The 26130-nt window shown below is 40.9% G+C and overlaps 1 protein-coding gene across 2 annotated transcripts; it reads left to right on the plus strand.

Annotated features, from left to right (window-relative positions):
• The first annotated feature begins 1103 nt into the window (after positions 1–1103).
• ticrr (TopBP1-interacting, checkpoint, and replication regulator) lies at positions 1104–21519 on the plus strand. 2 transcript variants are annotated; one of them, XM_061894527.1, is made up of 22 exons: positions 1104–2097; positions 7657–7888; positions 8996–9228; positions 9316–9553; positions 9673–9811; positions 11084–11208; positions 11290–11493; positions 12442–12587; positions 12702–12802; positions 12894–12987; positions 13095–13177; positions 13314–13544; positions 13621–13708; positions 13823–13895; positions 15905–16036; positions 16127–16217; positions 16324–16382; positions 16459–16718; positions 16852–18811; positions 18970–19095; positions 21007–21138; positions 21225–21519. In XM_061894527.1, exons 1-21 carry the CDS (start codon positions 1447–1449, stop codon positions 21114–21116), a joined length of 5376 nt encoding a protein of 1791 aa, XP_061750511.1. In that variant the 5' UTR covers positions 1104–1446; the 3' UTR covers positions 21117–21138; positions 21225–21519. The 2 variants fall into 2 exon arrangements, with proteins under 2 accessions (XP_061750511.1, XP_061750510.1); XM_061894526.1 differs by having other exon boundaries at positions 1105–2097; positions 18967–19095.
• Positions 21520–26130: the final 4611 nt, after the last annotated feature.

Raw genomic sequence — 26130 nt, forward strand, 5'->3', positions numbered from 1 at the left:
ATTTTTTACTGCATACCTTTGGTAAGTGCCGGAGTGAGAAGAGGTTTTAAAACAGGGGTCTCAAACTCAATTTACCTGGGGGCCACTGGATGCAGAAACTGGGTGAGGCTGGGCTGCAAGAGGATATTTCTCAAAAAATCTAACATGCAACTAACCCCTACAATAGGGAGCGGAGTTGGGGAGCGCAGGGGTGTATATTGTGGCCTGGAAGAGTTAGGGCTGCAAGGGATTCTGGGTATTCGTTCTGTTGTGTTTATGTTGTGTTACGGTGTGGATGTTCTCCCGAAATGTGTTTGTCATTCTTGTTTGGTGGGGGTTCACATTGTGTATTTGTAACAGTGTTAAAGTTGTTTATACGGCCACCCTTAGTGTGACCTTTGTGGCTGTTAATCAAGTATGTCTTGCAGTCAGTTACTGCGTCCGCGGAAGCCAAATACAACATGTGACTGGGATGACACAGGTTGTAGAGGACGGTAAAGGCAGTACCTCCACGGTGCTCCCTTAATATTGTTGTTTGGGTGAAATTCAGGTGAATGTTTACCCCTAGAGGGGCACTGAAAATTGAGAGTTTCCCGGAAAAATCGAGGGTATACAAGTAAGACGCTGCAAAGCGTCATTCGTGTAACACTTGTGGGCCGCACCAAGATTAAAGTACAAATTAGGTGCGGGCTGCCAAATAACGTCTCGCGGGCGGCGTGTTTGAGACCCCTGTTTTAAAATCATTAGTGCATGCTTACTTTTACCGCATGCCTTTGGTAAGCGCAGGAGTGAGAAGAGGTTTTAAATTAATTAGCGCCTCGGCGGCAATTAAAGGAAATATGGTACATTTATATTCATATATTATTCACTGTTACAAACAGGTAAGCCATAACTGCAATGTGGCCCTCAATAAATACGAATTCGACACTGAGCGTCGTTTGTTACGTCAGACGGTGCTGTATTTAAAAGTTAAATGCGGAAGGTGCCCGTGGCTCTAAGCCCCGCCTCCTCGTGTCGTCATTTGTGACACTTGACTGACAGCCGATTCAACCAACCCTAATGGAGGCAAAGCCTCACAATCAAATCCTTGCGTAGCAACCACACCACATCTGGACCAATGAGGATGTTCCTGTGAAGGGAGTCGACCAATCCCCTAAAAGAGGGCGGGGCTTCGTTCGAGGAGCGCGAACGGTTAAGAGGTGGCGACGACGAGAAAATGGCGACTGCTGAGTAATTTGGGACAAAATGTTGTGATGTGCTTTGAAACGTTTTCGTGGCAGTAACTTAAACGCGGACGTGGCTCCAGTCTACGTAATTAGCTGTGTGTCAAACGTTTGAACCAATAATGGAAGAAAATGTATCGCTACATGAGTCGCAGTAGCTACTTGGAGCTAGCCGCAGTTTGTGTTATTTGTTGTCAATGGCGCACATGTTTGAGTTGACATTTGGTTGAAGCCGATTGCCACCATGGCTTCACACAACCTGGTGTTTGTCGTCGATGTGGATGATCGAGATCGCCTGGACGTCCTGAAACGTGGGATTCTACAGATATTGCTGCACTACGGATACAAGCACGGCTTCGACCAAGTGCGCTGGGGCTATAAGTTCTTCCAAAGCAAGACGGGGCGACATGCCAGCCTCAAAGCCAGAGGCTCGGACTTTAAGGAGCTTTGCCACAAAACATTCCAGGACTTCGAGGTAGAATTCGACGGCAGGTTCGACGAGAAAGAAAAGTCCCCCACCCCGCAGAGGAAGCAGCCTTGCAGCCAGTCCGCTTCGGTGCAAACTGCACTGAAAGAAATCTTGCTGGACTTCCAGTGGGACCGACCGGACATCACCTCTCCCACCAAGCTGTCCCTCAGGCCCAGGAAGGCGAGCCGAGCTTCTGGCAAGCCCGCACATTCCCAGGAGGACGACCTTTCGAGCCACGGGAGGAATGAAGTGTTTATTGTGTCCGAGTGCCCGCGGAGCTGGACACAACTGGCGGACTTTCTCTGTGCGGAACACCTTGACATACATTCGGACTTGTCCGAGAACATTCTGTCCAAAGCCGTCCAGGACATGCTGGCTCAAAGGCACGTCGTTCTGCACTGGCTTGACAGCTCCTCTCGTGTCCAGGTAGGCTTTTTGTGCATTTTTTTATAGCGCAGGTGAGCTGCAGACTACCCTCGCCGACTGGTGCCTGGAGAAAACCAACACACGCACCATGAGATGCCCGTGAAACTTGTATTAGTGGATTGCAAAGGAAGAATCAGATTCCAGAAAACACATAGTGAGATGTTCTACCTCTTGTGCGAAACACAAATACATAAAAAACTTAACACATTAAAATGACAAGTAAAACATTTAAAAACACAACAATCAACTTCTAAAACATTAGAAATGACTCTAAAACACTTCAAATCACTCCTAAAGGCCTACTGAAATGAGATTTTCTTATTTAAAGGCCTACTGAAACCCACTACTACCCACCAGGCAGTCTGATAGTTTATATATCAATGATGAAATATTAACATTGCAACACATGCCAATACGGCCTTTTTAGTTTACTAAATTACAATTTTACATTTCCCCGGACTTTCCTCTTGAAAACGTTGCGTAATGATGTGTAGGCAAGACGTCACAGGTTTTTAGGAAGTATGAGCGCTGTGTACACACACGGCTAAAAGTCGTCTGCTTTAACGGCATAATTACACAGTATTTTGGAGATCTCTGTTGCTGAATCTTTTAAAATTTGTTCAATTAATATTGTAGAAGTCACAGTAGAAAGATGGAGTTGGGAAGCTTTAGCCTTTAGCCAAACAAACACACGGTGATTCCTTGTTTAAAATTCCTGGAGGTGAAACTTTCCTATGGATCAGAGCGCGGTCAAAAGAACATGGATCCCGACCACATGTTAACCAGCAGGTTTCGGTGAGAGGATTGTGGTTAAAAAGTCAGTTCTTACCGGAGAAAAGCTGAGCTTGTGCCGTCCATAGCTGCCGTCGACTCCCCTGAGACACACCCTTCCGACTATCAGGTACTATTTAACTCACTAAAACACTAGCAACACAATAGAAAGATAAGGGATTTCCCAGAATTAACCCAGTAAATGTCTCTAAAAACATCGGAATCCATCCCAATGCAATGATATTTTTGGGGGGGGTTTTTGTAACTTTTTTTCTAGTCCGTCGCTATCAATATCCTCAAACACGCATCTTTCATCCTCGCTCAAATTAATGGGGAGATTGTCATTTTCTCGGTCCAAATAGCACTTTTTGTTGGAGGCTCCCATTAAAAACAATGTGAATATGTGAGGAGCCATCAAACGTGACGTCATCGACTGCGACTTCCGGTAGAGGCAGGGCTTTTCTCTTAGCACCGAAAGTTTATCGTGGATGTTCTCTACTAAATTCTTTCAGCAAAAATATGGCAATATCGCGAAACGATAAAGTATGACACAGAATGGACCTGCTATCCCGTTTAAATAATATCTCATTTCAGTAGGCCTTTAACACATTAAAATTACTTGTAAAAACATTTAAAAACACAACAACCAACTTTGAAAACATTAGAAATGACTCTAAAACACATAAAATGACTCCTAAAGGCCTACTGAAATGTGATTTTCTTATTTAAACGGGGATAGCAGGTCCATTCTATGTGTCATACGTGATCATTTCGCGATATTGCCATATTTTTGCTGAAAGGATTTAGTAGAGAACATCGACGATAAAGTTCACAACTTTTGGTCGCTAATAGAAAAGCCCTGCCTTTACCGGAAGTCGCAGACGATGATGTCACCTGTTGAGGGCTCCTCACATCTTCACATTATTTTTAATGGGAGCCTCCAACAAAAAGAGCTATTCGGACCGAGAAAACGACAAATCCCCATTAATTTGAGCGGGATGAAAGATTTTCGTCTGAGGATATTGATAGCGACAAAAAAAAAAGTTTAAAGAAGAACGCGATTGCATTGGGACAGATTCAGGTGTTTTTAGACACATTTACTAGGATAGTTCTGGGAAATCACTTATCTTTCTATTGTGTTGCTAGTGTTTTAGTGAGTTTAATAGTACCTGATAGTCGGAAGGGTGTATCCACGGGTGTTTTGAGGCCAATGTCTGATGGAAGTTGACGACAGCTGTATGGATGGCACAAGCTCAGCTGATCTCCGGTAAGTGGTGACTTTTAACCACAATTTTCTCACAGAAAACTGCTGGTTGACATGTGGTCGGGATCCATGTTAGCTTGACAGCTCTGATCCATAGTAAAGCTTCACCTCCGGAATTTTAAACCAGGAATCACCGTGTGTTTGTGTGGCTAAAGGCTAAAGCTTCCCAACTCCAGCTTTTTACTTTGACTTCTCCATTATTAATTGAACAAATTGCAAAAGATTCAGCAACACAGATGTCCAAAATACTATAATCATGCGGTTAAAGCCGATGACTTTTAGCTCTGTGTGCGCGCAGTGCTAATATTTCATAACAGTCCGTGACGTCACGCATACACATCATCATTCCGCAACATTTTCAAGAAAAGTCCCGGGAAATTTAAAATCGCAATATAGTAAACTAAAAAGGCCGTATTGGCATGTGTTGCAATGTTAATATTTCATCATTGATATATAAACTATCAGACTGTGTGGTCGGTAGTAGTGGGTTTCAGTAGGCCTTAAGAGATGCACATTGTCATCTAAAACATAAATTACTCCTAAAACACGTAACAAGACTCGTAAAGCATTTAAAGATTCCTAAAATATGTAAAAAAAAAAACTCTTTAACAAATTAAAAACAGAATGATGTGTTTGCATCCCTTGCGAGCACATACACTTGGTGGCCTTGTAGGTGAACAGTGAACGTGAATGGAAGACCTGAAGGATAAAATAATTTACGAGTGCGCATCATCAGTAGTGTTCCTCTGGGTCATTGGGTGTTTCGGCCTTTAACACTATACACCCTTTCCAGAGGTGGCCAGCTACAGGATGATCAGACCTGAGCTTGCGACTCAAGTCCAATTAGCCATGAAAGTCACCTTGTTGGCAGACATATCAGGGGACTATGCATAGACGGGGCGTCCGGTTCCCTGAGTCAGATTTTGGTCTGCCGGACCGCATAGACAATAGATTATATGAAACAGTACAGTTTACATCAGATCTGGGCAAATTAAGGCCCGGCGGCCACATGCGGCCCGTAAAGCTTTTGAATTTGGCCCGCCGGACATTCCCAAATATTTTTTTAGATCTTTAAAGGCCTACTGAAATGAGATTTTCTTATTTAAACGGGGATAGCAGGTCCATTCTATGTCATACTTGATAATTTTGCGATATTGCCATATTTTTGCTGAAAGGATTTAGTAGAGATTATCTATGATAAAGTTCACAACTATTGGTCGCTAATAAAAAAAGCCTTAGCTGTACCGGAAGTAGCAGACGATATGCGCGTGACGTCACGGGTTGTGGAGCTCCTCACATCTGAACATTGTTTACAATCGTGGCCACCAGCAGCGAGAGCGATTCGGACCAAGAAAGCGACAATTTCCCCATTAATTTGAGCGAGGATGAAAGATTCGTGGATGAGGAAGTGAGAGTGGAAGGACTAGAAAAAAAAACTAGATGGCAGTGGGAGCGATTCAGATGTTATTAGACAAATTTACTAGGATAATTCTGGAAAATCCCTTATCTGCTTATTGTGTTACTAGTCTTTTAGTGAGATTATATGGTCGTACCTGTACAACCTGAAGGTCGGCCCCGCACCTTTCTTCAGCACCAGTCGACGAGGAATAGCTAAACATGTGCCACTACACACTGTAGCTCACCGGCGTGACCACTAATGGCGCCATTCTTGAATGTAAACAAGCGCCATTGGTGGATCTACACCTGACATCCACTCTAATGATTCAAAGTACAAGAGCATATCTACAAACCCTGTTTCAATATGAGTTGGGAAAGTGTGTTAGATGTAAATATAAATTTCATGGCTGCAACATTTGCCAAAGTAGTTGGGAAAGGGCATGTTCACCACTGAGTTACATCACCTTTTCTTTTAACAACACTCAATAAACGTTTGGGAACTGAGGAAACTAATTGTTGAAGCTTTGAAAGTGGAATTCTTTCCCATTCTTGTTTTAGGTAGAGCTTCAGTCGTTCAACAGTCGGGTCCGCTGTCGTATTTTACGCTTCATAATGTGCCACACATTTTCGATGGGAAACAGGTCTGGACTGCAGGCGGGCCAAAAAGTACCCGCACTCTTTTTTTTATTTTTTTTTTATTTATTTTTTTTTTTTACGAAGCCACACTGTTTTAACACTTGTCTTGCTGAAATAAGCAGGGGCGTCCATGATAACGTTGCTTGGATGACAACATATGTTGCTGCAAATCCTGTATGGACCTTTCAGCCTTAATGGTGCCTTCACAGATGTGTGAGTTACCCATGCCTTGGGCACTTATACACCACCATACCATCACAGATGCTGGCTTTTGAACTTTGCGCGTATAACAATCCGAATGGTTATTTCCTCTTTGTTCTGGAGGACACCACATCCTCTGTTTCCAAATATAATTTGAAATGTGGACTCGTCAAACCACAGAACACCTTTCCACTTTACATCAGGCCATCTTAGGTGAGCTCGGGCCCAGCCAAGCCGACGGCGTTTGAGGATATTGTTGATAAATGGGTTTGGCTTTGCATAGTAGAGTTTTAACTTGCACTTACAGATGTAGCGACCAACTGTAGTTACTGACAGTGGTTTTAGGAAGTGTTCTTGAGCCCATATGATGATATCCTTTACACACTGATGTCGGTTTTTGATGCAGTACCGCCTGAGGGATCAAAAGTCCGTGATATCATCGCTTACGTGCTGTGATTTCTCCAGATTCTCTGAACTTTTTGATGATTTTACAGACCGTAGATGGTAAAAATCCCTAAATTCCTTGCAATAGCTCGTTGAGAAGTGTTCTAAAACCGTTCAACAATTTGCTTACAAAGTGGTGACCCTCACCCCATCCTTGTTTGTGGATTACTTAGCATTTCATGGAAGCTGCTTTTATACCCAATCATGACACCCAACTGTTCCCAATTAGCCTGCACACCTGTGGGATGTTCCATATGAGTGTTTGATGAGCATTCCTCAAATTTATCAGTATTTATTGCCACCTTTCCCAACTTCTTTGTCATGTGTTGCTGGCATCAGATTCTAAAGTTAATGATTATTTGCAAAAAAAAAGTTATCAGTTTGAACATCAAATATGTTGTCTTTGTAGCATATTCAACTGAATATTGGTTGAAAATTATTTGCAAATCACTGTATTCCGTTTATATTTACATCTAACACAATTTCCCAACTAATATGGAAACGGGGTTTGTACTTTTTTGTCCGTATGGATGTGAAATGGTCTTAAATTATTTTCAAAATGGTCTTTAAAAAGTCTTAAGTCTTAAATCTTACATGTTGAAACCTGCAGAGACCCTGAAGAAAGTATATTGTGTATTTTCATTTGAGTTATTTTTAAGTAGAACTTTGTTAACAGATTTCAGAGTCTATAAATGGTATGATCATATTTTTAATACTCCAGCAATAATAATAATTGATGATTTTGGTCACAGTAACTGTGACATGAAAGTTTTGTATCATTCCATCCTCACTTTTGTCAAATAAATCCACTGACGGACATCTGCATTGCCCTTACCTCTATACAGAACATGCAATGTGAGGACCAGCTTGGCTGTGACAAGCTCTCTCAGGTCCTGGCAAAGGTTGGTGGCAAAGTCATCCCGATGGTGGCACTGTTGAACCTTTACACCGCTCAGAAGACACCCCTCGGGATCGAGAGCTTGCCGTTCCGGTCCACTCTTGAATACCTGCTGTCGTCTGAAAACCAACACAGCCTTGCTTTTCCTGTCACACAGGGCATACTGCGGCTCGACCAAGGTTGATTTTTTTCATACATATTTTATTTCTTATATTTAATGTTTGGATTAAATTGTTCCATCAAGTTATGCAGAACAAAATACAAATTTTCAAGCCATTACCTCGCAATGCCATACACCTGTAAAAAGTGAAAAATGTACAACGTGGACAAGATCGAGATTAGTGCTGCATGATTTTGAGTAAAAACCTGAATGCAATTTTTCTCTTCAAAATTGCGATTTGACTTGAATTTTTTTTATTTCATACAACTGAAAATGAGTGAAGGAAGACATGTTACTTTAGACTGTCAATCAACATTCTTGTGTCAATGTCTCTTGCATATTAACAATATGCAATAATTTACTTACAAATATATTTTGCTTAATGCAACATTTTATTCTTAATATAAATATACCATTGTGTATTAACAGTTAAATAACGTCATCCTAAGTACATTAATGAAATTGACTAATTTCTGTAAGCAATAATGTAAGTTACTGTAAATAAATATTGAACATCTTAAAATGCATTTTTTTTTTCCAGCTTGAAAAACTAGGTCAAATAGTGGATATTTTTAATATTTTGCTGTCACGTGATTACAGCATTCTTGCTTGTTGGTCTGTGTTGATGGGCTCATATTGCCCATCCAAATTAAAGTGGAAATATTCCCAGATATTTTTGGCTTTAAAATCATATTTTTTCTTGTTACTTTACGGAACTTCTCACTGGCAAGTCCCAAGGCTGTCTGTCCTTCTTTTGTGCGTCAAGTTGGCAGTCTTACGCTTCGCCCACCGAGCCAAAGTTTGTGGATTACTGAAAAGAAGGCTCACTGCGTTCAGTCAATCCTACTGTTAAATAAACTTGCTGAGAGCGATGTACAGAGTGAGACGTCTTTCTCCATTTTAACCGAGAGACAAAATCACTCAACAATTTTGATTGACAAACATGACTGTCCATCAAATGCTGGTGACGGCGCAGAAAAAAACCCCTCAAGATCTTGTGGTTATGTTATCCCTCTAATTAAAACCTCGTTGTTGGTTTGACGTAGATAAATCGTGCAGCTCTAATCTAAATACAAATGACTTGTACATTGAACATAAAGAATCCCTGTGGTCTCCTCTCCTTCAGGTGGTGTTGCACAGAGCTGTGCTATCACTTTAGAGCCAATGTCCTGGAGACAAGGCGGCAAACCTGAGGGTGTGGAAGTGAGTGTAAAGGGTGTTCTGCATGGCTGGGATGCCTCTTCACTGTCGGGCACCTCCACAGAGTCGTGGCTGCTTCAGTGCTCCCTCGCGAGCAAACCAGAAGCTCCTTCCTTCCTTCACATCCTAATGGAGCTGTTTGCTCATTCACTGCCCATGGTGACGCATCTAAATACAACTTTCAATAACGTGTAATCTGCTTTTCTTGTAGTTAACCTATTTTAAAGTGCTTATTTTTTCTCCCAGTATGCGGAGGTGAGCATCAGCGGCCTGTCGTCGTCAGCTGTCCTCTCGCCGTTGTCCCATGTTTCAGCTCTGCTCACCGTCATCCATCCCGCGATAGCTCAGCACCTTCAGCCTCGCACCATTGAGCGCATATCTGCCTCCACCACAGCGGGAACCTCTGCTGACCTGCCAGGAGTAGTGAGCAGTGTCTTAGGCGTCGTATACGACATGATGGAGCAGAGTGGTGACAACGCTGATGGTAAGGCCAAAACGTATTTTCCATTGCTGGCTTAATTTATACATTTGAAAACATATTTAAGGAATAGTAAACATTCTCCTGACTTTTTCATGTCTGCATGTTTGCCTTTGTCCTCTTAGAGCCGCCAAATGATCATACTGTTCCAGAGTGGGCCCAGCAGGAGCTCAGTCATCGCCCGATGACAGTCGGATTGTTGGAGACATGGTTTCCTCATTCAGATCAGTCGGGAGTCACTTCCAATTTAATGGAATCATTGAGGTACACACATTATTACTGTAAGCGTATAAAATTAAAGGTTTAAAAAGTTACCCAATTATACATTGATAGGCTTACATTGTAGTATGCAGTGTTGTCCCTGGTTCTGTACTGCTTCCATCACTGTTTTTTATCTATAGGGCCAGGGCCTATTTTTGGGCCGTTAACTAGGTTTTTGGTAACTACAGGGTTGCCAAAAGATGTTGGTTTCTCAATGGTGGTCCGTATGTCAACCACTTGTGGCAGTAATGACTATCAAACAAGCAGAAGAAGTCTGGAGCTAATGTCATAAATACGTATTTTAAGTGCAAAACTTATGACTAAAGTGGTGAAGCTGGATTTTAATTTGCGCTTGCATTTTATTGACAGTTTATTTAAGAAACATTACTAGGGCTTTCAAAATGAACAAGATGCCAATTGGGAAAGGTTTTCTGAGTTCTTTGCATGCATATTATAGAATTTTACATTACATTTTTAATGGTGATGTCAGTAATTTATCATTTAAAAAAACATGTGGTACGTGTCAAAAAGGTTGGTTAATGAGAATAAATGTAAATGTAAAATATAGTGTTGAAATGCACCCAATTGCAGGACAATTGTCTTTCGGGGCTTGCGTGGCAGCACTCTGTGCCGATAAAAATTGTCTTTCGTCAGTTTTCCTCTTTTCTTTTATTTCTAAAAAGGGGGCTTGCATGTCTGAACTTACCGATTTTTGTGCAAATAAATGGCATGCATTCCAGTAAAATATTAAAAAAATAGTCCTAAATGACTTTTTTACAATAAAATAGAAATTGTGTACAAATATCGGGGTCTTTTTTTTAAGCAAATCTTGTTTATGCAAGCAAGTGATCACCTGTCATTGAAAATGTATTAGTCCAAACTCCAGAATGTGATGAATCATATTGAAATTGTAATAATTTGACATCCACAATTATTATTAATTTACTTGTTTTTATTTTAGTAATAATTGTATGTAAATGTATTTTTCATAGTTTTAAGAGTCCATTCTTTTGCAGTATATTTGATTAATATTTATTTTTGTATTCAGCCAGACCTAATATTTGTGGTTTACACAAATCCATTCATATGATTTGACAGAGTTTATTCTCTCAATCTGTGACTAAGTTATATATAATTATTGAATGCGATTAAAATCAAGACAAAGGTTACCAACTCAGTGTCAATATTTGAGTTACGCCCAGGCCCCACTGTAGTGGAGAAGCTTTGACCCTTGGTTAAAAAGGTTAAAAACCCCTGGCTTACATTCCTTGACAGGTCATTCCACGCAGTACATGACCAAAGAGAAGAAGAGGACTTTCTCTGCCAAACAGAGCTGACCAATGACCTAGCAGAACTGTACCAGACATCAGAGGGAGCAGATAAGAAAAGGGGCAAAAAACGTATGAAATCAAATAAGAAAAACAGTTAATACAGTGTACTACTGAGAAATCTCAACTAGTCAACTTGTTTTCCTCTTGCAGGAGGCACCCAGCGCACACCTGTGAAGCAGAAGATGAAAACCATGAGTCGCTCCTTGCAGATGCTGAATGTGGCGCGGCTCAACGTAAAGGCCCAGAAGAGCCAGACTGATGCAGAGCCGATGGGGCCGGAGGACAAAGGGGCTGAGCGACTGTCAAAGAGGCGCTCAAACGACAAAACAAGAGCTGGAGCAGCCAACGTCTTAAGTTAGTGTCACTGTCATCTCAAGAACGTCTCCCAATCATTGTGTGTTCAATAGGCGTGCTTGATAATTAACAGACAGATAATTATTGAGCAGATATGAAGAATTATGGCGTCTTACTAGTAAATCCAAAAACAACATAAAATAGCTGCGACAACATGATGCGATATTACCCGTGTACTGCACTGCGGGTGGTTTAGGGTGAGCAAATCAAGCACTCCTTTTCTCCTACTTTAAACGACATGTTGTAAACTTCCCGTGAGCTTATTCTAATCAAACTTGGCATTGATTCATGTAGGATTGGTGCCCAGGTTGGAGTTGTGACGTAATACAGTAGTACCTCAACTTACAAGCACAATTTGTTCCATGACCGAGCTCATAAGTCGAAACACTCGTGTCTCACGTTAGCCCGCCAGTTTAAATTAATTCAAATTAATTTCATCTGTGCTTGCCCCAAAACTCTACAATTTTAACATGTAACATGCCTTTTTTTAAATAGAGGGGCAAGCGGTACAAAATGGATGGAAAAAAACAACTTTTAAATAAATACTGTTTTGAAAATCAATACAATGAAATGTACTACAAGCTACTGTTTTTTTTATATATAAATAATGTCTTCATATTGTACAGCATTTATCTTTTGACTGATGCGGTCTTCTTTGGGCTGCTTCTCTGTCCATTGTTGCTAAATCTGCTTAGCAACTCGTTATTATAATTGCTTGTCTCTCTTGTGAGATCTGACAATACTGTCTCTGTCGTTAACAATGCGTGCTAGGACATAGTGTTATTATGTTGCGCACTGATCTCTGAGTGACGAACCAGACAGGTTACAGTTGACATTTGCAAAGACCCAATGAGCAAGGCTAGTGTAGATAGAATCTTATAGTGTAGAATCTTATATGTGTGAATGCTTGGGCATTCACACGGTTATCAAATTGTCTTCCTCTGTCAGCCTTCAGCAGTGAAGCTGAGTTGCTGTCTCATCTGAAAACCACCTATGAGAAGACCATAGCGGAGCAAGACTTCTCTCTTCCAGCTGTTGTTCAGCAGCTTCTGACTGCTGTGAAAATGTTCCTCATGGAAGGGTCCGAGTTGCAGGTGACCATGAAACAGTTTTTTAACATAACAATGGATGTGAACAGCTTGACAACAATCAGAAAATTACACATGGTTGTCATTTGCATGTATAAAATCATGTGTTTTCCTTCACAGGTCAAGACCCTGCAGTTCTTCCAGCAGCACCTTCTGAAGACTGGCAGATCCATCAGGCAGTCGCATAGCTCCACCTCTAATGTTGAGAGCAAAGTCAGAGAGTAAGTGTCTGATGTGTGCTTCATCCTTTTGATGTCTCTGCATGTTAGTTGGTAGCTTCTCAAGTACAGTAATACACTTTGTGTCCAATAGGTGCCAGCTCCAGGCATGGCTGAGGTTGGAGTTATGCAGACTTTTTTCCTCAGAACAGGCTGATGACCTGGATTCTGAACAGATTGCCGAAGAGGTAGAATGCCCTCGATTGAATGAAATGTTTACAACTGCAACTGTTTTTATCAATCCATTTATTGACTTCTGGTTTTCTTTCTCCATTTAAACCATTGTGTTGTTAAGGTGGCGGAAATGCTGAGAATTATATCCCTATCAAAGGACCCTGTGAGCCTCGCAAGGTTTCTTCAAGATGAAGTCCTTCCAGTGTAAGTGTTGTCATGTTCTATTTACCGATAAACCCTGCAGAGCTGTTTCCTTTTTTTCCCTCCAAAAGCCAGCTTTTATTACAAAGGCAAAGTTTTTTTTTGATGTAGCTAATTTAACTGAAGTCTCTCATGGCAGGTTCCTGACCGCCATCCCAAGGGTCCTGGCAGACATTTACCACAGTTTGGGCACGCAGCTCCCTGAGGCTTTAGTGGCCATTCTTCCGACAGACTTCTTCAGTGACGAGTCAGTGGCGAAGGACAGTGTTTCTCCTTCAGTATCCTCGTCCTCGCTTGCCGCACACAGTTTGCTATCAAACGATAGCGATCGCCTGCATGATCTGCGAGATCGCTCAGCTAAAAAATGGAGGTGAGAGGCGGAGGAGCTGCCTGTTCTATTGTTGGTGGGTTTTTGCAGGTGTTGAATATCGGTGAATCATTTCCAGGAGTGGGATGCTGACCCGTCATCGCAGTATGACGGAATCTTCACAGAGTCTCCGCCAAATAGAGATGCCCAAAAAGACTACACGAACTGTGAGATTAACCTAGACAATTAATTGTCAATCATTTCTTTGTAATTTCTGTATTAATCCATTGTTCATGTTTCTAATTGCCAATGTCACATCCATTTTTTTTTGTCCTCATTAGTCCAAGTCGAAAGTCTGTGTTGCTTCGGAGAAAGCAGTTGCGGTACCTCAACCTCAGAAACGGGAAACACATGGTATAGTACGCTTTTGGTGTCGATAAGTCTTGCCTGTGTGAAGTTGCCCCCTTTTCAATGCAAATATTGACTTATACAGTCCCTGACAAAAGTATTGTCGCTTGGGTACAAGTTGATCTTGAGTGCCCCTCAAATATATCTCTAATCATTTTACAACAAAATACTCATTTCAATCCCTACCGCTTTTGAAATAATGTTTTGTAGCCAAACAAAACTGCTGAAAAGCATTCTAACATTCACAGCAGTGTTTGCAAGGACAAAAGTCTTGTTGCCATGTCATATCCCAATCCTACATTACAGCCGCACCTCTGATAATAATTTATCAATCTGGTTATATATGAAAATCCCAGCACACCAGACCTTCACACCAACTGCCACTTGACCTCTGACAACATGCCTATGATTCACACAGAGACCAAAGTATTGATTATCAAGAGGCTGAAGACCATATCCTCTGCTGAGGTGGCTGACACCCTTAATGTGTCTCAGCGTCAAATACAAAGAATAAGAAAAAGATTTGAAGAGACTTAAGATGTTTTTGACAAGCCCCGGTCCGGCAGACCTCTCAAGACAACCGCTTGGACGGACCATTTGTTGCCTAAAATATCCAAGGCAAGCCTCTTTTCCACTGCAAGAGAGCTCCATCAGGCCTCGTGACCTCAAGTCCCCCGTGTCAACTAGAACAGTTTGGGGAATTCTCTCTCCAAATGACCTCCATGGTCGAATCGGTGCCCAGAAACCAGCCTTAAACAAAAGGCAATTTAAAAAATGTGTGGCTTTTGCCAAGGTCCACAACCTGCTAAAAGGATGGACCCTGGAAAAGTGGTTGAAGGTGAAATTCTAGGATGAATCTTCAGTCGACGCAAATAATGCAGGAGACCTACTTGAGCCCGCACGGACTCAAGATTCACCTAGAAAACTGTAAGTTTGGTGGTGAAAATCCTGATCTGGGGCTAAACTGGAAGTAAAGTTAAAGTTAAAGTACCAGTGATTGTCACACACACACTAGGTGTGGTGAAATTTGTCCTCTGCATTTGATCCATCCTCTTGATCACCCCCTGGGAATTGAGGGGAGCAGTGGGCTGCAGCGGTTCCGCGCCCAGGAATCATTTATGGTGATTCAACCCCCAATTCCAACCCTTGAAGGTGAGTGCCAAGCAGGGAGGCAATGGGTCCCATTTTTATAGTGTTGGTATGACTCGGCCGGGGTTTGAACTCCCAACCTACCGATCTCAGGGCGGACACTCCAACCACTAGGCCATTGAGTAGGTAAGTATGTAAGAGAATTGCAGGGGAGAAGGCAATGTCAATAGCCAAAAATATCAAGAAGTGTTAGCTCCTCCTTATGTTCCCAACCACAAAAGAGGGCAAATTTTGAAACGGGATGGTGCTTGATCGCATACTCCCATCCCTACATTAAAGTTCCTCAAGGTGAAGAAGATTAAGGTGCTCTAGGAATGGCCAGACATGAACATCGTTGCTCAAGTCTGGGGTAGAATGAAAGAAGCATTGAAGACGAAATCAAAAAATCTTGATGAGCTCTGGGAGGCGACTGCTTTCTTTGCTATTTCTGATGACTTCATCAATAAATTGTATGAATCATTGTCAAACCGCATGACTCAAGTCCTTCAAGCTTATGGAAGTCATACAAGATATTAAATATGGATATCACACCACCACTACTTAATTCACTGGTGTTATGGAACATATTTTTGTAACTGACCATGTAGATAACAACTTTTGTCTTGCCAAAATCTAACCTTTCTGTGTTCATTAAATGATTAATCTTTCTTCAGTGAAGGAAATGTATTTAATTATATTAAACATAATTTGGGAGGGGATTAGCCTTCATATGAGCCATGAAACCAATCGGTTAATTAAAAGTCAGTGTTATAGGCTGTTGTTTGTACAAAATGGATAAGTGACAATACTTTCTTAGGGGACTGTATATGGTTCTCAAACTGGAAAAAAAGTATCACTGTCCTCAACACAAACTGATTTGTTGCCAGAAGTCACGAAGGTGAGAAGAAACCTCTTCAACCAAGAGATGGTGTCTCCATCCAAGAAGGCTAAACTCCCAAGGAGCCGGTCTGTGTCGTCTGTGGAAGGACTGAAACGCAAACGATCAGCTGAGTCTGAAGGTAAAATCTGTACCTCGAAGCAATTACTGCATTTTCTGAACAAAAAAGCTCTTTATTTTTAGTGTGCCACTGTACATTTTTCTTTTTCAGAGAGGCACAGACTCATAACAAACAAAGTAAGTGACACACCCCTCCACAAGCAAGTGTCCAACAGGCTGCTTTATCGACAAAAAGTTGGACGGTATGTGTCATCAAGCAAAGTAGCTTATTTGGCTGAAAGCTTTTTGTAATTTAACAATTCAGTAATTTTCACTTGCACATTTCAAAAAAAATGTTTGTTTATGTAGAAGCTCTGTGCCAAGTGAGGAGTACATTGTGGAAGAGTCACCAGTAAAACCAGCAGAAGGTTTGTGATTACCTTTCCCTTTTGTTGTTTTCAGTGGATCTTAGACAATGAACATTAAACTTTCTGTTTGTGGCAGAACTCAGAAGGAGCCCGAGGATACAGAAGTTTGCTAGGAGACACTCCTTTTATTCAAGCTCCCACCCTCGTTCCCGAAACCTGGAGAGGGCACTCTCTGCCTCCCATCTTCCGCTCAGTGAAGACATTAACGTGAAAAAAGTACGGTCTCCTATGAGACTTCTTTTTGGAGAAGCTGAATCTCCCTGTCGTCCTTCTACCTCTGCGGAAGAACCCAGGACCACCAGATCTCGGGTGTCCATAGACTCCAGTGTCTTTGAGGTAAGTCCATTTATTTATACAGTAAGCTAGCTTCTTCTTTTTTTTTACATGTGATGTGTTTTATGTAACTCTACAACTGTTTTATGAATGGTATGGATAATAATATTCTACACTGATGTCTTATTCTGTGTAGAGTCCTGATAAGACACCAGAAAAAAGCACCAGAACTCCTGGCACCCCAGGAACTTGTAGAACTCCACCTTCATCCAGGGTGCACCTATTTGAGAGTCCTACTGGACAACATGGAATGACCCTGAGAGGCAGATCCTTCACGTCTCCTGCTAGCAGAACATTTGTTGGAGAGACACCCCCAAAGCAAAGTCTTCTACAGAGTCCACTCAAGGGCATTCTAAGGACTCCTGTCAAGACTTTGGAATGTGCCTCTTCCTCTGGATTACATTTGGTTTCCAGGACTCCCAAAAAGACTGTCACTTGGTCTCCATCGCCAAGAAAATCTCTTGTATTAGAGGATGCTGTCACGTTCAAGGTGCCTGACTCTCCTCGCATTGCATCTCGTGGTTCACCCAGATTGTTGTTCAACAGTCCATTTAAAAGCCCTAAAGAAAATGAGACTTTCAAGACCCCTGAGAAGACTAAGCACAAAGCACTTAATATGTATTGTCAAGTAAACCTTCTCAGGGATTCACCAAAAGCGCCAAGTAACATTATGCTACAGGAAAGAGACGCTAAATCCTCTGAAAGTATCCAAAATCTTCAACTAGGGGTGGTGCCTTCAGAAGATTCTCCATGCCAAAAAGACTTGTCTACAAACGCTACCAGAAGTCAAACCAAGACACCAAGCCCCATTCATCAAATGGTCACTCGCTCTGGACGAACACCAGGTAAAAATCCAAGCATTACGTCTCCGTGTAAGCGAGCATTAGAATCTACATTGGACAGTTCAGATGTGTCTCCAGCAAAGTCTCTGACACTTGATAAAACCCCCAGTAAAAAAAGATCGCAGTCAGGTGACAGCTTTACCTCAGCACAAGATACCAACAACCCCACATCCACCTCAAGTCTGGAATGCAACGTGCAGTCAAAAGAGACAAAGGCTGAGTGTTTGCAAACGTCCCAAAGTGAGCAGAGTTCCCAGTCAGATTTACAAAGCAACGCCACCACTGACGACAGCATGGACATAGTGGACGCGTCAGTCGTAAAGACGCAATTTAGCGGAGGCCTCAAAATGAAAATAACCTTTTCCCGCAAGCCTTCAAAGTCCAGTCAAGACTATGAGTCAGAAGTGCCATCTCCCAAAGGACACATTCAGACACAAAGTACGCCTGGTCGCAGCTATGGCTTCAGGCAGACTCCCGACCGCCAGCAGCGGGAGGCGGCTGCTCGTTTGGGCTACGCTAATGACCTCCCTAGGTTCTCAACACCTAGGGGGCCGTCCAGGCAGAGGCATCAGAAAGGCACGGGTACACCGAAATCTGCTTCCTATCAAGTAGAAATGGAAATGCAGACATCTGGACTTCCCAAACTCAAATTCCGTTGCAGTGACTCTGTGAACGCAGGCGATTTGGTGACTGATAACTGTCCTCAACTAGGTGCTCAGAGCCCTTCAGTCAGCGTTAAACCTTCACTGCTGGAGAGCCCATTGGCATTGTACCCCAAACACAAAGATACTGGTTGCGTCTCACCATCTCTCTGTACCCACGTCACGCCTGCTAAAAGCGGCGTGGTTCAGACTTACATCTGTCAGTCCTACACCCCAACACGCCATTCTGCGGGGACTGCGCAACTTATTGCGACTGCAGATACCTTCTCCTTGTCCCCTTCCCCTCAGAGTGTCGGAAAGGTGACCCCGGAAAACCTGAACAGTTGGCCCCGGAGAAAGAAAGCCCAAGACAAAGGCGTTGGAGGCAAAGAGCGTTGCCAGAAAGGGGAGCCACTGCTGGAAGAGCTGCTGGAAGAGGCCGAGCTCGGAGTGAGCAGGCTGTCGGACATGGATGAAGCTGATGAGCCCGGCCACACGGCGAGCTCAGAACAAGCATTTCCTTGGTCTTCTGTAGAGGACAGAATGGCAGCTTATCCTCTAAGGGCTGAAGAAGAAATGATGTGGGCAGCTGCAAGTGAAGACGTCGAGTCTAGTAAGCTACACGTTTTGAAACATTAAATTACAAAAACGATGTTGGTTTGCTAACAATTCATCATTCTAATTATTTGGTTTGATAAGTTGAGTGAAATGTTGACTGCTGGTCATGTATTCACCATTGTCTGTTCTGTGTTTACGACATTTCCACAGCAGCAACCCCTACCAGCTCAAACATGAGGAAGCCAGTGACAGCGAGTGGGATTTTTGCCCTCACTCAGTCGCCACTGCTCTTCAAGGGCAAACCAGGTTCTTCAAGCAACAGATCACCACGCTGTCAAGGTATGACTTCTCTGGTCAAGTTAGCCCTGATACAACTTGGGATGGGTACATTTGAATTGTTACTTTACCTATTCCCTGGGTGTCGGTACTCAACGATGCCAATTTTTAACCTGTTTGAAGTTGGCTCCTCTATCAATAGAAATATTAAAATAACACTGCCTTTTGTCTGCTGGTTTGTGCCATTAGTTTTGAAGTTATTCTTTTATCTTTTCTTTTTTCTAAAACATTTGTTAATTTTTTACACACTTCCTATTGACATAATTTGCCAAACATACACCAAGTGGCGTTTTTTTCCCCTGACAAGTGAAATTGGAACAGAAAATAAACAAAGAAATAAAGTAAGAGATCACAGACTAATGTCAACATGAAACCACAGACAGCTGCATTCCTAAACCATTAGCAACCCACAAGCACACAAAAAGCTCATCAACCACTCACATTCATCAGTGTCATCAGTCAGGGTTAATTTGGATATCATTCCCTTATACAGAAAGGCACCCCACAGTTCTTGACACTTGGCAGAACAACCATTCAATATCAGCCTAATCTTCTCCAGTTTGAGTACTACATACAGAATATCTTTCATCCATCGGGAGGGGCAAGGAGGCGCTGTCGCCTTCCAATTTAACGCAACTAGTCTTCTAGCCAACTAAGTAGTGAATGCTACAAGATTCTTTTTGGATTTGATAAGGATAGACGACTGAGGTGTTACCCCAAATAGTCCACTTAGATGATTCGGTTTAATCCTTTCGCCAGTGACCATAGACAGTGTTAAAAAAATGTGTCCTCTTCGAGAATGGGCAGAGCCAAAACATATGTAATGAATTAACACAGATATGCCATTGTATATTTTCCTAATCAAACCTTGGTATAATAAGTGCAATGTTTTAGCATGCATTGAATAAGGCTGTGTCTGGCACAAATCGAAGACTTATGAAATCTACTTAAGACTTCTGTTCAGCTAGACTCACAGACTCATACCCGACTTAATTGAAGTCAGCCACTCAAGGCGTAAAAGAAAGGTTATTTGAAAAAAATATTTTCTGACTATCGACGTCATCCCGACCCCACCCCCACCATGTCAAATCTCCCCAAACTTGTCCCATTTATTTGTGCTACGCTTCTGCTGCAAAACTATTTTTTTTTATAGTTTTTATGTTAACTATTGCTGGTTTTATGTTATGAACATGTTATTCTTCATACCAGGCCCTCATCCCCTTGTCAAAATCTCCCCAAACTTGTTCCAACTGTTTGTGCTACAAAAATGAAACTATTAATGTTTTGATGTTAATTTGTTTTTATTCATAACCAACCACTCACCATGTCAAAATCTACCCAAATATTTGAGATGCACGTTTTTGTGTTATATTTGACAAAAACAACATTTGGGACGACTTTGGGAAGATTTTGACAAAGTGTGAGTGGCTCGTTATGAATAAAATAGCAAAATGATAGTTGGACAAAAAATAAGCTCAAAGGAAAAATCTGAAAATGTATTTTAGAATAACTTAAAACCTCTATTAGCATAAAACAAATAACTGTTATTTGTAATAAGGGGGTCTTACTTCACGTAGGTCATTTACCATACTTTTTATCAAGGTGTCTTTATTGATAAAGCTTCTTTTTTTAACACATAATTTTTTGCATTTGAATTTCAGAATTTTTTACATGAAATTATTTTAATAATTTCATTGTATAAAAAATGTGTGGGCAAAATGCACCTTTTTTGGGGGGGAAAGTTTGCCCATCATTCACAATTCTTATGTAAGACAAGAACACTTTTGTTTTTTTAGCCCTTCTAAATAGTAAATAAATGCGATCCAGTATCTGCTTCTATGGGTTTTCAACTCGTGGCATACACTATTTTGCCGCTTTATTCTAATCCCCAACTTGACATGCTTACTGTTTCAGACAAGATAGCGGCCGAGAGGAGGATGGAAGTCGACACAGAGCTGTCTCCCTTCAACCGGCCTATCAGACTGTCGAGGCGGAGCTACAGCAGAAAGAGACTCATTCACTGAGACCCCCAGCATAGCACTAGAGGTGAAACTCCTCAGTTCTTTGTCCATTTGCCTCTTTAATGTTGCCTCTTCTCATTTTGTTCTTTTTTGTTTTGTTTTCATCTCCAGGAGTTTTTTTATTTTAAAGAATATTAAAATGGCCCAGTCACCTCTGCATTGACCGTCTACTTTTCAAAAGTGTACTTACAGAAATTGTCTTTCTAAAGCTGAAAATGTGGTTTTATTTGTAAATACTATCATTTAATCTGCCAGTGCTGAGCCCTATTTGGTGTACTATAAGTATTTATTAGTTTTTTGTTTTTCAAATCATAAAAAACTATTTTAAGTCAAAGGGAATCAAGGTTTTATTCAGTTGTAAATATGTTGCTGACTATCTTGTAAATAAATTAGTTTTCATAATGAATTTGATTTTTTTTTTTTTCTTTGAACATGTCATATGGTAATATGATTATGTTTACTACTCATTTTGAATGCAACAAGATGATTCAGGGCAGGTAAAATAAATTGGCTTATTCACACAAATACATGAAGATGTATTAAAAGTTGCGTAAATTTCCCACAAAAAAATTGCCGTGCGTTCAATTCAAGAAAACGGCGTATGCAAGATAACAAATCAGATGGTGGGCGTTGATCGAAGCACATTTCTTTGTTACGTCCCAATCAGTGTGGAATTGATCACAAATCATATTTATAGAAACAGATGATTAATAAGTGGTTCACGAAAAAGGTGAATGAGGCCAAAGCCGGCGAGGCGACCGGGAATAAAGTCAGGGTTTCCCCTACATGTAAAGATCCTGGCGCCACGCCACAGCAAGATAACTGCCGCCGCACCATCAAAATATTTTGTATTTATACATTTTTTTCTTTACATGAAATTAAGGTGATGTATTGTATGAATGGATATCCCCTATATAGTCTATTTACATACTGTTGCCTGTAATACGTTTAAAAAAAAAACAGCTCAAATACAAAAAAGGTTCATCATTGCTTTATTAGGAAAAAAAATTAATGTGAATCTTAGTCAGGGTTGTCCAAGTCTAGGCCTGCGGGCCAGATTCGTCCCAGAAAATAATTATCAGTGGCCAACGGGATGATATTTGATTAGTATTAAAACCGGCCCGCAGGCCACAGCCGCCTGCTAATCTTTTGCACGCACCATTACGCCGTCAGTGTTGGCGCTAGGAATTTTCAAAATCAAGTCTCAAAAATGAGGTTCCACTTTTTTCTAACCATTTTGAAAACAAATGATAAATGTATGCATTATCCTGTTATATCTCACATTCTATATTGTGTTTTGGACAAAAAGGTTGTCATAAACGTTACTTAATTCATTTAAAAAAGAACACATTTTTATGCATATATAATTGTAATATGTATTGTAAATGTGTACATTCAGTTATAAACAGTCATTCACTCCATCCCACATTTCAACTGTAAATAGTCCATACACATGAATGGTAGTGTGAATGATTTGTCTCTGTGCCCTGCGAGATTGGCATGCTAATTCGAGTTAGCTTGTCAATGAGCTTGTCCATTGTACGTTAGCATTAAGCAGCATTAGAGATCAACCTTCATCCTGCATGGATAAGCAGTTTATTCCAAATTATATTATCAACCTAGCGTTATTCGTACATGTATGTGCACTTCATGTGCATATATATATAATTGTTAGTTTTATAGTGACTTAATTGTGAAGAATATCAACAAATCAGTTATTTTGAAACTGCATTGAACAAAGCGCACAGTCTACCAAGTTAAATTCCTTGTGTTAAAGCTGATCGTGTTACTAAAAAATATATGAGAAAAAGGTTAATATTATTCAAAGTATTATCAAATAACACTAATATTACTAAAGGTGATTAAGTATACATAAAATATTTGTATAGCCTTTTTAAAGAAAATATATGAATCATTGCAAATCAAAATGATCATGTCATGTCACTGACCACGCCCTCTACCACTTACGTAGCGGCAATCACGTGGAAACAAGCTCGTCGCTGCAATGATGCGTAAAACTTTAGAAGAGGAGGGTGGCCCTGATTGCTCCCGATATAAATATAATTTGTGTAACTTACAACAAAGTGTGTTCATACAGTAGCCTGCTCACAACCAGCTTAGAGTTTCATGTAAAAACTCATATTGGTTTGTAATCATTCACATTTAAATATACGCCAGCCTATGAAAAAGGACACGAAAGACTGACTCTTGTTTGATTACTCCATTTATTAGTACAACGAAAGAGAGCTACTTGCGGTTGCAGCCCTACCGCCACTCACATATGCTGCAACTCTCCACCTCACTGGTTAAGCTGGCGCAGGAGTCACGGGAACACATCGTGACAGCAATAGGTTGCATAATCATCGCCTAGATAAGTGGTTTTGGAAAAAAAATTCACCGAGTACCACCTCAGTAAAATTTCTGCTCTCCAAATTTTTTTTTTTTTGCTGAAGGAATCAATAAGGTACTATCTATCTATAATGACCAACAGTAAAGTACAGTAGCATAGTAGGCCTAAATATTACAAAACCCAAAGCCATAGTTGGCACATTATGTAAATTGTAAGTAAAAACAATACGATGATTTGCAAATCCCTTTCAACCTATATTCAATTGAATTCACTGCAAAGGCAGGATATTTAATGTTAAAACTGAGAAACTTTATTTTTTACAAATTCAATGCCTGCAACATGTTTCAAATAAGCTGGGACAGGTGGTAAAATAAACTGAGAAAGTTGAGGAATGCTCATCAAACACTTATTTTGGAACATCCCACAGATGAACAGGCTAATTGGGAAGAGGTGGGTGCCATGATTAGGAATAAAGGCAGCTTCCATGAAATGCTCAGTCATTCACAAACAAGGAATGGGGCGAGGGTCCCCACTTTGTGAACAAATGCGAGAACAAATTGTCAATCCGTTTAAGAACAACATTTCTCAACCAGCTATTACAAGGAATTTAGGAATTTTACCATCCACCGTCTGCAATATCTAAAGGTTCAGAGAATCTGGGGAAATCACTGCACGAAAACCAATATTGAATGCCCGTGACCTTTGATCCCTCAGGCGGTACTGCATCAAAATGTGACATCAGTGTGTAAAAGATATCACCACATGGGCTCAGGAACACTTCAGAAAACCACTGTCAGTAACTACAGTCTGTCGCTAGATCTGTAAGTGCATGTTAAAACTCTACTATGCAAAGCGAAAGCCATTTATCAACAAGACCCAAAAACGCAGCCGCCTTCGCTGACCCCGAGTTCATCAAAGATGGACTGATGCAAAGTGGAAAAATGTTCTTTGGTCTGACGAGTCCACATTTCAAATTGTTTTTGGAAACTGGATGTCATGTTCTCCGGACCAAAGAGGAAAGGAACCACCCGGACTGTTGTAGGCGCAAAGTTCAAAAGCTTGCATCTGTGATGGTATGGGGGTGTATTAGTGGCCACCGCATGGGTAACTTACACATCTGTGAAGGCACCATTAATGCTGAAAGGTACATGCAGGTTTTGGAGCTACATATGTTGCCATCAAAGCAAGGTCTTTTTCATGGACACCCCTGCCTATTTCTGCAAGACAACGCCAAGCTACATTCTGCATGTTACAACAGCTTGGCTTCATAGTAAAAGAGTGTGGGTACTAGACCAGCATGCCTTTAGACCATACCTGTCTCCTGTTGAGAATGTGTGGCGCATTATGAAGCGTAAAAAACCACAACGGAGACTGTTGAACAACATGAGCTGTACATCAAGCAAGAATGGGAAATAATTCCACCTAAAAAGCTTCAAAAATTGGTCTCCTCAGTTCCCAAACATTTACTAGGTGTTAAAAGGAAATGCCATTTAACACAGTGGTAAAAATGCCCCTGTGACAACTATTTTGCACTGGGTTGCTGCCATTAAATTCTAAGTTATTGATTATTTGCAAAAAAAAATACAGTTCTCAGTTCAAACATTAAATATATTGTCTTCATAGTCTATTCAATTGAATATAGGTTGAAAAGTATTTGCAAATCATTCTAATCTGTTTTTATTTATGATTTACACAACATGCCACTGGTTTTGAAAAATAAACAAGGCATATGTCTTTTTTTAAAAAGTGCATTACACACAGTTTGAACAGTAACACTGTTTGAATATATATCAAACGTGGGCAAAGCCCGAACGACTACCTCTGTGTAGCCACATCCACCAGGTTTTTTGTATGTACTCAAACTTAATGCATGAGGCCCCTGCACAGTCACGCAATTTAGACCAGTTCACTCTAAAACTCTTACGTTCCCAGTCTCCCTGTTAAAAAAAAAAACTACAACAGTGTGACCAATGGATACGCCTGTAAAAATTTATAAATTATTGTTGATTAAAAATATTATTTAGTAAAGGAAGTGGGTTATCTGCAAAAAAAAAAACAATAGCCCAAATGTGTGGGTTATTCCTACAGATTAAACATTTTTTAAGTGTGCGAGCCACAAATGTTAAATAGGTGGTATTATTGTTTACGTAAACACACGTTTTAAAATGTTTTGACCGCAATTTCTATCCACTAAAAGCCAGTGAACGTTTTAAAGGCCTACTGAAACCCACTACTACCAACCACGCAGTCTGATAGTTTATATATCAATGATGAAATATTAACATTGCAACACATGCCAATACGTCCGGTTTAGTTGACTAAATTGCAATTTTAAATTTCGCGTGTAATATCCTGCGCGTGACATCACGGATTGTAGCGGACATTTTGGTCAAGCACCAATCCCAGCTATAAGTCGTCTGCTTTAATCGCATAATTACACATTATTCTGGACATCTGTGTTGCTAAATCTTTTTGCAATTTGTTCAATTAATAATGGAGACGTCAAAGAAGAAAGACGTAGGCGGGAAGCGGTGTATTGCGGCCGCTTTTAGCAACACAAACACAGCCGGTGTTTCCTAGTTTACATTCCCGAAAAATGACGGTGAAGCTTTACTATGGAACAGAGCGGTCAAGCAAACATGGTTCCCTACCACATGTCAACTGGCA

Source organism: Nerophis ophidion, linkage group LG03 (genome assembly GCF_033978795.1).
Source record: "Nerophis ophidion isolate RoL-2023_Sa linkage group LG03, RoL_Noph_v1.0, whole genome shotgun sequence".
Lineage (NCBI taxonomy): Eukaryota > Metazoa > Chordata > Actinopteri > Syngnathiformes > Syngnathidae > Nerophis > Nerophis ophidion.

Bases quoted from the DNA above. Each gene is read 5' to 3' on its own strand.
- ticrr (XM_061894526.1), top strand. From the start codon at position 1,447: ATGGCTTCACACAACCTGGTGTTTGTCGTCGATGTGGATGATCGAGAT. The intron at 12,588-12,701 runs GTGACCATGAAA...TTTCCTTCACAG, and splicing joins TGGAAGGGTCCGAGTTGCAG to GTCAAGACCCTGCAGTTCTT. The intron at 16,383-16,458 runs GTTTGTGATTAC...TGTTTGTGGCAG, and splicing joins ACCAGTAAAACCAGCAGAAG to AACTCAGAAGGAGCCCGAGG.